Consider the following 16,126-nt stretch of genomic DNA (forward strand, 5'->3'; position numbering starts at 1 on the left):
CTCATTTAAAAAGATGCATTGTGATCCTAAACTTGAGAAAGACATGCTTTGGATCATAGTGGATTACAACATTTACCCTGTGGCTACTGCCTTTCAGTCTGAACAATATCCAACACTCATGGAAAAATCTATACAAAAGTGAACTGCAGTATAATGAGGATACTGAAGGCTCTTTCGACACATGAAAGACACTCATACAAGTCTCCACTTGTACAGTTCCTGTTTTTTCTGAACAGGCTTTTACTTGCCCTTCTTCTCCTTCTTTTACTTTCTCTCTCTCCCTTTCACACACTCACAAGACATGTGTCCTCCCTTTCCTTGTGGCTCTGTTTCCCAAACACTGTAAGCAGTGATAAGCTAATAGCCTTCATGATTTTTTAATCATTAACGTCTTTATGTAGGTACAAGTCTGAAGAACGATTTAAGTGCACTAAAAGCCCTAAGAGAGCAGAGTACAAGCGCTGAAGGAGAGCTGAGCAGAAGTCCTTCTGAGGTGAGTTCCAATCAAAGAGACTTTTTCAAATATACAAGATGTGTAAGCCTGCTGAGATGAAAATTTAAACTTCAACAACTGAGCTCTGTTTTGATTCGATGGCTCTCTGTGTTACAGTGAAATGTAAAAAAATTGACAATGGAGTTAACAGCCCTGCATTTACTTCTCTGGTTCATGGTTGCATTCACGTCTACTGCACAAGGTATGTCACACTTTTAAATTGACTTGTCCTTAGGAAAGTTGGCCACAAATACTGTATTTTTAGTATTTTAAATAGGCTCCATCTTGATAAGATTAGGATATTACAGATAGACCGTGTGGGTGATTGTACTGAAAATAATTCTTACATTAATACTAAGTAAAATATCTGTGTCTTTGTTTGCAGAGTTGTTGAGCCTACGTGTGAGTCCCAAGATTTCTGCAGTGTGTGGCCAGCCGGTTAGCCTTCACTGCGAGGTGTCCTCATCTCAACATGGGCTGTCAATCAAACATATGGAGTGGTATCACAATAATACCTCCTTATGTACGATGAACAGTGAAGACAAGAATCCAATAATAAACCCGGGGTTCACTGTAAGTGACTTTGATTGCAAGTATCACCAGGGAAAACTCACACTCATTTTTAAAAAACTGCAACCAATGGACACTGGAGACTTCGGCTGTAAACTACGGTCTAACAAAGGAACTCGAGTCAAAAGCACTACGGTGGAGTTACAAGGTCAGAGTCCACTTCTATTTCACTTAAGCAAACAAAAAGATTACTGTGTGTTTACCTGCTGTAGTGAATGGCTGGTTTTCTTTGGCTGTTTACCTTAATAGTCGTGATCCCTGGAGTTTCTGTTTTTTTTATTAAAGGGGCCAATTGGAGTTTTGATATTAAACAATCAAAGGTCATGTTACTGACTATATTACTTTATGTGTCGTTTTTTTTTTTTTTTACAACCCTGCAGTGTTTATATTCATCTTTAATTATTAAGAATTCCTCTTCCACTCTTTATGTTTGCCTCTTTGCTGTGATTTATAGCACAAATCTACAGGAGAGAGCCAAAATGCTGTAAAGGCCAAAGATATTTTTGAAACAGGTGCAGCAGCCATTATAAATTGTAAATTAACTGTTTCACTGCTGACATATAGTGATAGGTGTTTCTGGGTGCTGGGCTTTACTATGTATTCTGTACTAAAACAAAACTTCCTAACCTGATTGAAAAAGCAACTCTCAACTCTAGTTTCCCTTTTGGTTAAAAAATATCTTATTTAAAGATCCAGTGAGGAACTCTCAATTGAGACAATTTTGACGCCCCCTGTAGACAAAGATTTAATCTTATCTCTCTGCTTTTTGTTCTATACACGCTGAAGCAGTAAATCTCATAATCCTTTCCTTCAACAGACGAATAATTTATTGTGAACATTTTTTTTTTATATAATAAAAAAGGCCTTGCAGCGGTTGCAGAAATTAAAAATAATTTTCAATTGTGTTGCCGATTATCCTGTTTTTCGTACTTTTTGTCACACTGATATAAGGAATTTATCAAAGTCAAACCACATAATGTGGCGTGAGCAGGGTGAAGCTATAATAAGCACCTAGGAATGATGAGGCACCAAGTTTCATGTTATCTTTAAGTCCAAAGGTTTATTATACATCCTTTGAGCTGTCATATGGAAATAAACAGGGAAATCAAAGACTACTAAAAAGCTAGGAACGTAAAATAAAACCTGTTATTTTCCTTTCATAATTTCCTGAATGTGCAGGGTGTAATGGCTTCACTGTAACTATACAAATATACATTTCAATACAGATTAAGTTCTGAAGTTTTCATACCCGAGAGAGAGAGCATGAATAGCCATCATAAATACAAAAGAAAAAAAAATCGTATATCATTTAATTTTTTAAAATTATATATACATATATATGTATATACAGTATATTGTCACGGCAACACAACCCTGGCACGAGCGTGATCTAGGGCATCCAAGCGTTGGCTGCCCGTGGCCATAATAAAGGAAAGAAACAGGTGGCTGTCGAGCAAAAGGCAGATCTTATCTGTAGCGACTTCTTTCCAGGCCACCATGTACGGTTCCTGGACTAGCTCACGCTGCTTCCTTCTTGTTACCCCTCAGGGTTTCAGATGACAGTTCATTTTAAGATAATATAACACGACAAAACTCAACGCAATGGGAAAAGGGGGAGAATTTCTCAACAATGTCTTCCCCGGCTTCCGACAACGGCGTCTCTATTCTTCTCGCCTCCTCAACAGGTGTCTGTCTGAGCTAATCAAGACCATAGCATTCCCGTCTCATTGGCCAATTGGTCACGTGACCAGGAAGGCCCGCCAATCTGCAGCTCGACAGCCATAACACCCATGCTCAGGCAACACTGTATATATATATATATATATATATATATATATATATATACATATATATATATATATATATATATATATTCTGGCTACTGCTGCCTATCAATCAGTTGTGCAGAGTAAACCATAGGCAATACTACTATGTCTTTTAAGCATGTTCAATAGCATACTACTCCTAAACTTTGGTCGTAATTTACTCCTGAACTCTGCAGGGTGCCTTTAAGTAAAATAAGCAATACCACATAGCATCATACACTTTTACGTAAAAATTAAATGTTTAAGTCAAAATAAAATTGAATTCAAACATTTACACATTAAGAAATACAAGTGAGTTTAACAACTATAGCAACATTTGCAAAAGCTACTATCCACCACCCCTGTCTTGTGCTTTATGTTCGTTATATAAAATCATGGTAGTGCTGGCATTTGATGGTATCTCATTTTACATGAGAACATTGAGTGCCTTAAAATGCTTTGGACCAAGAATTTGATTAAAGTAAACTTAAAAACTCCTCCTATGGTCTTTCCTACAGAGTGCTGTGGACAAGTTGAGGGTGTTATGGAACATGGCCGCCCAACCTGTACCTTCACCCATGTCTACCCAGATGGAGAGGTACGCTGGTTTCAAGGCTCCCACCATCAAAAACTAGGACAAATCACCCTTAAAAATGTTGAAGATGGGGGTTGGCTGACAATCCAAAGCTACCTGGAGGAAAAAAAAACAGGGTTGCCTTACAACTGTTCCTTGTGGAGCACTGAAACAGACAGATACATCACCAGCACTTTGGTTACTGATCTTGACAATTCATCAGTAAGCCGAAGCCCTTTGGGGAATGGAGCAGGATCACAGGGACGCACATTGATAGATTTAATTGTCACAGTGTTACTTGTTGTCACCCTGATATAAGGAATTTATCAAAGTCAAACCACATCATGGAGTGTGAGCACCTCGGAACCATGAGGTACTGACATTTATGTTATCTTTAGGGCCATACATCAGTTTAGCTGTCAAGTGGAAATAAACAGGGAAATCACAGACTACTAAAAAGCTAAGAATCACTCGAATGTAAAAAAAAAAAAAATACAGTTATTTAATTTCATAGTTTCCCAAATGAGCAGGGTGTAATGGCTTCACTGTAACAAATATACACTGAAACATGGGCACGCACCCTAAAACTTCCACACAGACTAAATTCAGAAGTGTTCTGAGAAAGTGAGAAGAAATAGCCACCAAAAATAGAAAAGAAAAAGCTGTGTAGATGCATGTTTTCTGTCCAAGTACAACTGAAGGAAAAATCTGCCCCTCTAGAACAAAATAGCTCTTTTCTTTGAATTTCCTTCAGGAAATACTGAGGTCTTTGTGTGCAAAATATCAAACAGCTGGTCACAGGAAACCTCAGTCATGCAATGACTGTGTGTGGTTTGTTGGCATATGCTGCCCTCTGGTGAACAGGATGTGATCAGACTGATGTTGATGCTACAAAAGTAACAGTTTCAGAGGCAATAGATAGAGGCATAAAAGTTGGTGCTTATAAAGGGTGGATTTATTATAAACTAGAAAAATGCTTATTAAGCTCCAGTGGTGTTTGCTCATGCATGCATACACCTAGGTTTTTTACCTTGTGAGATTTCCACAACACCTGAGGTGAAAAGTATGTGGTGCCGGGAATTGCTTTAATAATTATACATTTCTTCATCCCTAAATAATTTCCAGTAAAACCATCCAATATACTGTTAAGTTTGAATCAGAAGGCTACAACTCTGCCTCTTAATGTCTCCATGTCTGTTCTTCTGACAGGACATTTGAGAGCTTTTAAAGTCAGATTGACTCTGTGCTAATGGTGCCACTAAATCGGTGCCATGCAAGGACAGTTTGAACTCTGAGCAGGATCTTGCTGCAACTGAGAGCTCACTGTATAAACAAATACAAGGTCACCTTGACTAGTTCAGTGCACATGGATGCATCCAGATAGGGAGATGACAAAAACACTCACATAAACATACACACACGATCACATCCACACATATCTACACTTATGAGGATAAACTGGTGCAAAAAGGTGGATAATTTGAATGTCTGCTTTATGTAACATGTTTTGTTGAGCAATTTTCTTTTAAAACTGACAGGGGTCTTCGTAAATATTGGAACACTTGTGATAGTGAAGCTGTTGGACCCATTTGATAGTCATTCATGGAGCCTAAAACATCTGGCAGCCCCTTTACATTGCTGTGTACATAATGCTGTCAAAGACTGAGGAATGTTGCATGAACATTTGAAAAAAAAATTATGCTATAGCTTGCAATTCAGACTCACAAGAACCACTTTAAGTTATAAGATTGTCCTTCACAATGTGTGATCAATGTGATTTTTCATGAATGAAGCTTTGAGTTACTTAATGCAGGACACGGACATTGTACATCCCAGCTGCAGCTGACAGGCTGCTGATCGAATCTTTGTTTCCAGTCACTTAAATCCAATCACAGCTCATATACTCACCACAAGGAGAGTCCATTTAAACATGCCTTCCTTCTCACTGATCCTGCTACCCCAGTGCTGCTCACACTCTGCTATTGCTTCTGGCAAAGCTTTGCCTCCACAACCCCAGCTTCCTCTTTTCAAGTCTGAAAGCCTTGTTTCTTCCCTTGCCAGGGATATTGCAATGTGCTTCCTGGAAAGCCATGTATGCTGCTTGGCTAACCCAGGGAGCATCCTAAAAAGCTGAGCCACTAGCACCACATATTCAGCCTTAAATAGTCAAATCTATGATGAGAGTTTTCCTGAGTCAAGGGTGGTTTTGTCTGTGTAAATAACAGACTTTCTTCTAAGACTTCTTCGGATCAACTGAGGCTTGAGTTTACTTAATTTGGACTTATCTTTGTCGACGAGTCCCGCAACATGATTAATGTGAATGACTGTGTAAAATAAGTGTGTTAATTCAAGCTTTAGATTCTGCTTAAAGTGGTATTATCCTATCACAAATCCAGCTGAGATATTTAAGCCGAAAAATATATGTATCTTAGGACATTCTTAGTTAGTCTGTAAAGTAAGAATGGAGCTAAATTTATGTAATCAAGCTTTAAGTTTAATGCTTGATCAGAAAAGGAATACAAAAATCACCCCAAGTGTGATTTATTTTTCGTTTGTGAGATTTTACTAATTCTGACAGGGTCTTTGTACAGCTGAAGTTTGCAGATGTTCCAAGAATCTGGACGATCAAAACAACTGCCGCTGAACTGAGCTAAAAGTGGAACTGTTAATACAACTGAGCGGGTTATTTCAGCCCCATAATTACAGTATAAAATGATTATTATCTTGGGTCCATCAGAGAGTCTTAGTGTTAGTTATTACTTTAACAGCAAACCCTATCAATTCCTCTGTCTGCTTGTAGTGTACACTTCCAACCACAAAAGGGAGCAAGTAACACACACTACAGCTCTGCTCTGAACGAACAATGATTTCTAACTGTTCCCCAAGGTTGAGAGGAGGCTGGGTTTTACAGAATCAAATGATTTATGAGTGTGATCATAGAACATTTAACAAATGTTTGCTGCATTAAAGCTGATGAATAAATAAAGTGAATACAAACAACAGAATGTCCTGCTAGACTTGTATGCTCTTAAAGTCACAAATAAACATACATATCTGTGGCTACATATTTTTTTCTTTAGAGGAATACCTACATACAGGGTCTCTAAGTCTCTTTACATAAGAATCAGGCAGCTTCATGTTTATGTGTTGAAACAGACCAGCAGGGTTTTTATTGTTACCTCAGCTATTACAGGTCATGTTGCTAACAGTGGCCCTGCTGCTTGTTACATCACCTCCTAATGTTTGAAGTTTGCTTCTCCAGCGAGCATCTCATCTGGGCAAAGTACACGAGGGGGGAGGTCGCTCTATTCACTGAGATGTGGATGTGTGTGTGTGTGTGTAAACAGGGGGCTTCAGGTGAAGTTCCCATGGTAACTGAGAGGTGTCTTACTGTGTGCCCCAGGCTCCGTGTGTGTGTGTGTGTGTGTGTGTGTGTGTGTGTGTGTGTGTGTGTGTGTGTGTGTGTGTGTGTGTGGCCAATTATCCTGGTGGCCTGTTATCTCTGCTCAGAGGGGTTTACATTATCACCCTGACAGCCTGCTGGTCATTGGTCAGGTGAGCTGTTATATCATATACAACAGCAGCGGTTTGGGAAAGGGGGGAGGGTATGGGGGAGTGGACTGATCTAAAGAGACAAGATAAGACGCTGACTGACTGACCGACAAACAGCCAGACAGGATGGGTAGATGAGACAGAGAGAGAAGACGGAGGAATGGAGGCATGGAAGGAGATAAAAGCTGGTTTCGGTCAACAAACAGAGAAGACATGGACCATTGATAACATGTTACCTAACATTACGGTAAATGGCAGTTGGCAGGGGATTTATTGCACCCAGAGCTGATGTATACAAGAATCATTTGTCCATGACTTAACCACTTTATAGTATAAAGCACTTCTGAGCTTATATTTTTGTACACTACTGTTACCTTATGTAACTGAAATAGTCTATATCACTTACTAATGCATTTCTGTAAGACCGACATAGCTAAAGCTTAAATTCTCACAAGTTCGTTAAGGTGCATGAATCAAACTCAAAGATAACTGTAAAACACATTTTAAAATGTTTGTGTGCCAATTTACAGTGAGGCATAATAATGGCAACACACGGTGCACTCAACAGGTGCTCCTGTAGCAGAGCAAAGGCTAGCTCACATGCTAATTTTAACTGTTCACAAAACTTGGTTCTTTCTAATTTGAAAATTATAATAACACTTTCCTGTAAGTCTTCACATATTAACAAAGTATTTCTCACCTTTGCTCCATTTTTGAGCATGAAAATACCTGAGAAGGAGGAAGGAAATAACCAGGTTTTTGGTGGCATTCTTCTTCGTCTTCTTCGGCTAGACACACCAATGGTGTAAAGATCTTTTTTGAGCCAGCCTCAAGTGGTCAATGGAGAAACTGCAGTATTTAACACTTCTACATTGGCTTCAACTCTTGCAGCTGGAGGTTGGTGCTTGATTGCTACCCTCCTATGGTCGTTTAAATAATTTCCTTAAATTTTCTTGTATAGTCCGCTGCTATGAAGATAGCAGTTACTTTCTTTTAGTCATGTTTTCCACAGTAAAGTTTGCATATTGAACACAATTTTTTTTGCTGATCGTAGATGAATTCGGTGGCATTACCTCATCAACAACGTTTAGTACGGGAAAAACAACGCCATCTCCCAATGACGCCAGCAGAGACAAAAGCAGCCAATCACAGAAAAGTCTCACTCAGACTACTTAGCAGATCACAGCTCAATATAACTGGATCTCCTTACAACAACACAGAACAAAGAAAATGTGCTTCAAACACTTTTAACTGAGTTTAGATTTTTTAAATTATTTTAACCATTCTTTATTTAAAAAGTCGTATAAATTCACAATATTTTTTATCAACGAACTAGATTTTTTAACCTCATATCAGACAAAGAGCTTGCTGTTTTATTTTTAACTATTATCATTACTTTTCAACTTCACATTGTCTGACAATGTAAGCAGCACAGGCTCAGTTTGATCTCTGAAGTTGGGTGTTCATCAAGAGAAAACAAAGTGTTTGCAGCAAGGACTTCTTTTATGTGAAATTAGCAATGTTGAATTTTTCCTGTCACTACTGTTTATAGATATTCTGTCTGGTCACTGAAGGTCTTGTTTGTTTTAACAGGTCACAGAGAGGCATCAGTTATAATGTCAGTCTGTTTCACATCCTGACTGAAACTCATCACAGGAGCTTTGACCACATGAAATGGGTTATCTTTAATTAGACATACTGGTCCAGTGATTGCAGTATTCTCACTAGAGTATTTTAACTTAGTTTTCTCAGCCTGGGTTGCGCAGCTGTTTTTTACACTTAAGAAATTGTGTATATCAATAGTATACCACTGCAAAAAGTCACTTTTAGATACAATGGTGGTGAGCTGGTGATGGGTGTAACTTGTCGTCTTTGGCTGTCATGGACAGGATGTGAGAATACCTTTGCAAGCTTTCACACCACAGAATTAACCAGACTGAAAAAAAAAAAATTAAAGCTATTTTTTTTACCTCGGAGCAAGGCAGTTATTCATGTTAACTCTTGTGTAATTGTAAAAATAGAGTAAATCTTCAAATATTTACTTTCATTTTCGCCACAGTCATGGGGGCTTCCCTTGAACGCTTTGACCAACACAAACTAAGTAGTAGACTGCAACTTAAAAGCAGCCATAATTTATATGCTGAAGTAAAGAAGTTTAAATGATAATTTTAAAATAAGTACAAAGGGGTCACTTTCAAGGCACATTTACACGCTGCAGCTGATGCACATATGGGTACAGATAGACCTTTTTGTACATACTCTGCTTCACTTCTGCATTCACTTCTCCCTGCGTCTGCACATGGTCAGGAAGCTCAAAGATACTATGGCGTGAAGTCACTGACATAATTATCGCATGCAAATCATAGAGACCATGCAGAACATTTTTCCTTGAGAGCTCTTACAAATCACTCACATGCAACATTTTTCTGCTCAAGAGAGCACATATTCAGCCTGTGAGAGGAAAACTACCTTTAGCGCTAACTAATCATTACTAACAATGTAACAGAGACACTTCATAGCTGCGGTCCAAAGTGTGGATAACAGAGTTTTGTCCACGTTCCAGCTTTGGGGGGGACTAACAAATACAGTGTCTCCACTTTAGAGACTTGCATGGAAGATTTTGACCTTGTAAGATTAGCCAAGGAGCTCGTAAATAGCAGCTCTCATGTCTATGTGCATGAGACGGACGATAACAACAAAAGCGGTGAAAAGAAAAAAAAAACTGTCCAATCATGTGATTTGGCGCTATACAAATAAAGATTGATTGATTGATTGATGAATCAGAAAACAAAGGGCTGTGTCACTGCAGCCAATCACACTCAGACACCATCGTGACTGGGTACGCCCACTGTGCCCTTCCCGCAACTGACAAAACTAACACATGAGAGTGAGCAGCTCTGTTCCCTGCGAGCATGAGGGGCACAGCGTGCAGGGGAAACAGCTGCACGCGCATTTTAAATCTGTAAGCGCTCAGTTCACTTCTGCTCACGCTCTAAAGGTAGTTTTACTCTCACAGGCTGAAAATGTGCCCTCTTGAGCAGAGAAATGTTGCATGTGAGTGATGTGTAAGCGCTCACAAGGACACATTTTCTGCATGTTCTCTATGATTTGCGTGCGAGTTCCACTTCTTGTGCGAGGATCTCATCTGTTCGTGCCATAATTTTGTCAGCGATTTCACACCATAGATACAGACCAAACTTTGCACTGCCACATGGAGGCAGTGCCAAGCAGTTTAGCCAACAGGTCAGTCCAGACCAGCAGAACGCAACAAAGAGGAATACTTTGGAAAATGGTGGTTCAAGTGCAGACAAAGAAGGTTAATTATACGTTAACAAATACTAGATTCTTACATTCAGGTGATTATACTACAAACATACCTTTCAGTGAGAGTACAGGAGATTTAAATCAACACAAACCATAAGTATGAAAAGAAAACACACCTTTATATGGACAGCAGTACTTCAAGGTACTTGATCAAATGTTGATCATGTTAATTGCACAATGTTTAATGGTTTAGTTAAAAGTGGATGATGTGTGTTTTTAATGAACAATCCAAAGCAGAAACCAAGTGCGACTGTAATTATGATTTATTACTATGGTAAAGTATAATGAAAAGTATTGCCTTGGCATTACGTAAAGAAGCAACTTGCACAAACTGCTCCAGTTTACACAGTACGTGTTTGTAGGTGAAAGCCACACACACGGTAGCTTAAATAAAGAAAGTCCAGACAGTATACAGTCTGCAAATATCTCAGGTGACTGCGTAGGAGATTTTATGAAGCCTTTCCTACATATCATAAACAGAATAACGCTAGAGCTTCAGTGACCAAACATTTCCCCCGCTGCCAACAATGACTTAAGTAACCTCTGTTGTTTTTCTTCTCTGTACCTTTTCACAAGTTAGAGGACAAATTCAAAATGTTGTGTTCATTCAGACTTCTTATAGGCTGCTTTATGTAACAGCTGTAGCTTTATAGATATCAATAACTCAATGGGGAGACTGAGCTGCTTTCACAACTGGACTCAGGAGATGTGGTGTCTTTAAGGTTACAGCAGGAGAAGGAGTGCTGAAAGATGGGAGTAAGAAAATACTTATCTATGCTTCCTTTATGTGCCTCAAGCATTCTAAGGAGCTGCAGACCAGTGAAAATAGCTGTTATGAGAATGAAAGTCCAACAACAAGACACACTTCTGAGTGCCAAAGTAAGACATCAGAGTGTAAAGGTAGAGCTGCTGAATACGCACTGTATTCATCACATCTTCCTTCCAAATGTGAGAGCTATGATGAGGTATTGGTTCAAGTTTTCCCACTTTTTTACAAAGCTGGAAACTGGTGCAAATCTGTCCACATTGAATCCTTACTTTCCCTCTCCTCTTGCCTCATTTATGATCTCCAATGCAGTTACAGATTAAAGTGGCATATGGCACCTCAGTAATTATTTGTCCAAGTAATGGAGCCCATTTGTCTAAGTGCAAACACGGGTTCATGTATGTTCGTGCCTCTTCCAGTAAATTATGATCAATGTTGTTGCACTGTATGTTTTGCTTTGCATGTCTCTGTGCATGTGAAAAGCAGTTTCTCAACAACACTGGAAAGCCTTGATGCCCCAGTTACCCTCCACATTGTTCATTCAGTCTGTCAGGCTTTGTTCTCACAGGACATTTCAGGATGAGCTGCTGCATTCACACACAGCTAACAAACAGCAGGCAGGTGTTTTTGTTTAGTCGTGTGTGTCGTGAGGAGAGTATTTTTTGTAACTGCATGCAAATCTAGCCATTAAAATAATGTTTTTCCTCAGACTCTGCTACCAGTATTGTGCAACTATTTACATCCACTCACATCTGCATCATATAGTGTTGAAACTGAAGAAAACAACTACTAAGAGGAATGCCTCCTTTATTAATCTCTGAAGAGAAAAGTGCACCCTCTGTATGTCACATACGAAGGCCTGAAATAAACACATACAATACAATACAATACAAACAGGAAACACAGTGGTGCCAAAGTTGTTATGATGTGTGTTGAAATACCACATTTACAGCTACATGCTTTAACTTATACCAATCCATTCTAGAGAAATACAGGTTTAAGGAAAAAATAAATAATGATGGTGTTTCCCATTACTTACATGCAACATTTATGTCATGTCGTAATCATTTGGTCGACGTATATCTAAAAAATAAAACACACAAAAATCCAAACTATGGATTATGAGGTTTTCCATTTGAAATCAAAATATGATACCTTCTGTGTGTAGCCAATATGTGATTATGGATTTCTATGTCATCATTTCCAAGGAAACAGGGTTTAGTTTTTTTTTTACACAGGACGTGATACTGTAGATTTCTGTTCCTGGTTTGAAACCACATGCTTTACTGAGGCACTGCTATTCCATTGTATATAGGAAAATATTCTTTCCACTGTACTTACTTAAATTCCTGTGTACCCACACAGGTGGTTTGTGACTGCATGATTGATTGGAAGATACCCTGTTCCTGTATTTCAGAGGAATTACGCATATCAAGGATGTCTATTTGTCATCTAAAAAAATGTTTGAACAAGGTAAGTAAGTACAACAAGTACGAGGAACTTGCTTTAATCTTCTTTTAATCAGTCTATGTTGCAGAATTAGGAGTTTCTTATTTAAATATAAACATAAATATTAATGTCAAATGTAAATATAAATGTTAAATATAAATTTTGATTGTTAAATCTTAATGCTAAATGTTGATTGTTAAATCTTAATGCTAAATGTTAAATGTTGCTAAATAAAAGCTTCATAAATTGCTGTTATTTTCAGTGTGTACAACTTTAGAAATAGTGCCCCATGCATTATAACCTACAGTCAATTGGACTTTAGAGAGATGTAAATTAGCTTAGTTTCTACACATCTCCATTTTGCTTCAAAGAATTGTCATGGCTATTTAAAAGTGACATCATTTGTGGAATTGCAGCCACACAGCATATCTTTATTGGTAAACTTCTAGTGTTAGCACTCTAAACACTTAAAACATCACGTTACTCATTCTGTCTTAGTATTTTTGTTAATATCTGGCTCCTTTGGCAGCTCTGCTGGTAGGCAGTATGTAGTTGCTTGATAAATGTTTCTGTAACACAACAGTGTTAACTTTTTGCAGTGTCATAACTAAGACTTTCAACTACAAGGTGGTCAGAGACACATCTGTTAACCAAAGTGTCAGTCCCCATAAAACACACTAATAATAACATTAGTAACTGAAATCTTCAAAACTATTTAAAGTACAGAAAGAGTCATAGAAGACATTTTGAAACATCGAATCATTTGCTTTGTCAAAATGTTTTTTTAGTAGGCTTTTTGAACGATCCCTCATTTGTCTGTATTTTGAGGTATAATTGGGATAATACTGAAACACTGACCATCCTTCCCTATTCATTGAAGTTGGCTGAAGTCTTGTTGAAGACATAGATTGACCCTGAGGGCAAGTATTGATTGTTGCCTTATCCTTGCTTAAATAACTGAATCCTTGAGGCAAACATACAGAAGAATAGAGGGAGTGGCTTTGTGAAACCCAGTGAATACAGGAACAGAGAAAAAAGATGAGTAAAACAGATGTTTGATAAAATACTAGACATATGTATTTTAGGAGATATATAAGGAGATAGTTAGGTCAACATTTACTTTACATATAATGCTGTTGAAAATTATCATAGTCTACAGTCAGAGAAAAAACATGACAGAAAAGCAGTAACAGGGAACCACTCTGGCATCTATTAGCATGGCCTCAGTGATTCTCTGTTCCCTGGAGGCTCTTACTCACATTATCAAAGCAAAACTGCTCCATTTCTTGATCAAAGTCCAAATAAAGAGATATTATTGAGAGACTGTCTGGATCTTGTAGTACACAGCATATTTCATTAGTGCAAGCAAACCAATTATTAGACTCAAAATTGACTGCATCTTCTATTTTACCCTCATATGGAGCAAGTATTGGTATTTCCAGGAGCCAATCTATGAAATATGCATAGCTTATTGAACCATTCTGGGTAATACCACTTCAATATACCATCAATCTTTCAATGTTCATGTGAAAGCAAGCAAACCAATGGTCAGTATCTTACCACAAATACACTAATGGTAGAACATTTTTGAGGAGGTAAACTGTAAGAGAGCAGAATGAGGTGACCTTAAATCAAGCCTCTTTGAATCATATACTGTCAATACAGCTTCATCTTACATATTGTTACATAAAACCGCCTTTCTGGAATATTGCAATCTCCTCCAGGTCTTGCATCAATGGATGTTGATTAGTTCAAGTCAAAAAGTCATTTCTGACTGTTCTCCATTTTCATTACCTTTCCATTTATCTTCAAGCCCCAGGTAATTTGTGCTTTCCTTTAATCTACAGGTTTTATAGCCCACCATCCATTCTCTGCATGAGCGGAGGGGTCAGAATAGACCAGAGGCAAAACTAGCTTCTGATTGACAGAGCTCACTGAGAAAATCGCTCAGATTGTCGTCATTACTCCGAGACCGCAACAGCTTTATGTTATGTTCTACTGCTTCAGATTCCTGCCTCTGGTTTTGTGTAAGTGTAGTTATGTAACTGTAGTGATTTATGTAACACTTTTCCAGCCTGACTATTGATCTGCCACTCTTCATTGTATTTTCTATATAGTACAGACACTTCAAGACATGATCTCGCAAGAACTGCAAGGGAAGTCTTTCTGTCTCATGAATACATTACTTATGACATATGTTAAGTCCCAAGAATTTAAAGTGATACAAAATATTGAAAGATTGTAAAATCAGTGCTGCCACATCTTCCCATTGCCGTCTTTGGAAAAATATTATTTGTGCATGTCTCTTGTCTGATGTCAACACTGGGGTAAAGTAGAAACAAACAGGCATGAAGTTGAAGGCCATTGAAGTTTTGGCTGTATGTGTGCTGTGTTACATGAAAAAAACATTTTGTTACTTGAAGAACATTTCCACAACAAAGCAAATTTTCTCTCGAGCAACACATAAAGAGACTGATGGACCCTCTTATAACTGGGGATGTTCCAAAGTGACACATTTTCTGGCTGATTAAACAGATATTTAAATCCCAAAATGTATCACAGTTTGTTTACATTATGAGACTTGCTGCTAACTCAGGAAGCCACAGCAGAATCTAATGCCAATTTAGTTACCTGAGACAAGACTTGATGTCAACAAATTTATATACTACGTGACTTTCTGAGAAGGAGTGAGTGTTAGTGTCATGCATGCCCCAATTAGCTTACTTTTTAAGCTCTTACAAGCACTAGATTTGTATACATTATAATTCAAGTTACTACCTAAAAGGTTGGAGAGCATGGTGGCTCTTTTGTTTTATAGAGATAGATGAAGCCATTAGAAAAGAAAAATGATTTCGAAGTGTCTGAGGCTGTAGGACTGAGAGATGAAACTGCTTGGTGAGCAAGTCTGGTTTGTTTCCCAATTATGATGAAAGGATAATTGGAGGGTCTCCTTCGAGGACCTTAAATGGTAGGGACTTTCTCCTCAAAGGAGATCATCCTCGTGACAGAGCCTATTCAACCTGGAAATAATGTGACATTTCACAGTGCAGAAAAAAACAACTTGAGATTTTCAAGGATTATTTTTTTTACTGATACTAGTATGTGAAATGTATTCAAGAAGACCAGCGTAGATAGATATTAGGTTGTGATTTTTTTTTCTGCCGCCGAAAACCAAACAATTAGTGAAACATTTCACTTATGGCATTATAACTATCAACTGTCATCTGGGTTCCTCTTTCACAGAAATGTCATGTAACAGTCTGAACACATAAAATAACTCAGGCTGTTGGTGTTAAGGTTTTAATCACAATGGGTTATTTTTAATATTGTGTGGTATTTTGTCCCTTCAGAGCACTGTATGTTATGCTTCCGTAGCTTCTTCCTGCTGCCGTTGTGATTAGAAATAACACCACCGCAGCCCTTTTGAATGATATAATTGACTTAAAAAAACTCAGTCAGCTCAGATGACCAGTCAAAAGTATTATGCACTGTGTGTAAATAAGATAATATCATCAAAGTACTTTGAGTTTGAGTTGTCGCCTAAGAGCTAAGCATACAGATGCAGCTAATCAGACTGATGTCAGCGGTCGGTG

General features: G+C 38.1%; 1 protein-coding gene across 2 annotated transcripts; it reads left to right on the forward strand.

Moving 5' to 3' along the window:
* Nucleotides 1-425: 425 nt before the first annotated feature.
* LOC117816219 lies at nucleotides 426-15,071 on the forward strand. Of its 2 annotated transcripts, XM_034688399.1 has the most exons (6): nucleotides 426-493; nucleotides 611-695; nucleotides 879-1,211; nucleotides 3,387-3,466; nucleotides 12,450-12,557; nucleotides 14,381-15,071. In XM_034688399.1, exons 2-6 carry the CDS (start codon nucleotides 632-634, stop codon nucleotides 14,387-14,389), a joined length of 594 nt encoding a protein of 197 aa, XP_034544290.1. In that variant the 5' UTR covers nucleotides 426-493; nucleotides 611-631; the 3' UTR covers nucleotides 14,390-15,071. The 2 variants fall into 2 exon arrangements, with proteins under 2 accessions (XP_034544290.1, XP_034544289.1); XM_034688398.1 differs by lacking the exons at nucleotides 12,450-12,557; nucleotides 14,381-15,071 and having other exon boundaries at nucleotides 3,387-6,442.
* The last annotated feature ends 1,055 nt before the right edge of the window (nucleotides 15,072-16,126 follow it).

This window comes from Notolabrus celidotus, chromosome 7 (assembly GCF_009762535.1).
Source record: "Notolabrus celidotus isolate fNotCel1 chromosome 7, fNotCel1.pri, whole genome shotgun sequence".
NCBI classification, from domain to species: domain Eukaryota; kingdom Metazoa; phylum Chordata; class Actinopteri; order Labriformes; family Labridae; genus Notolabrus; species Notolabrus celidotus.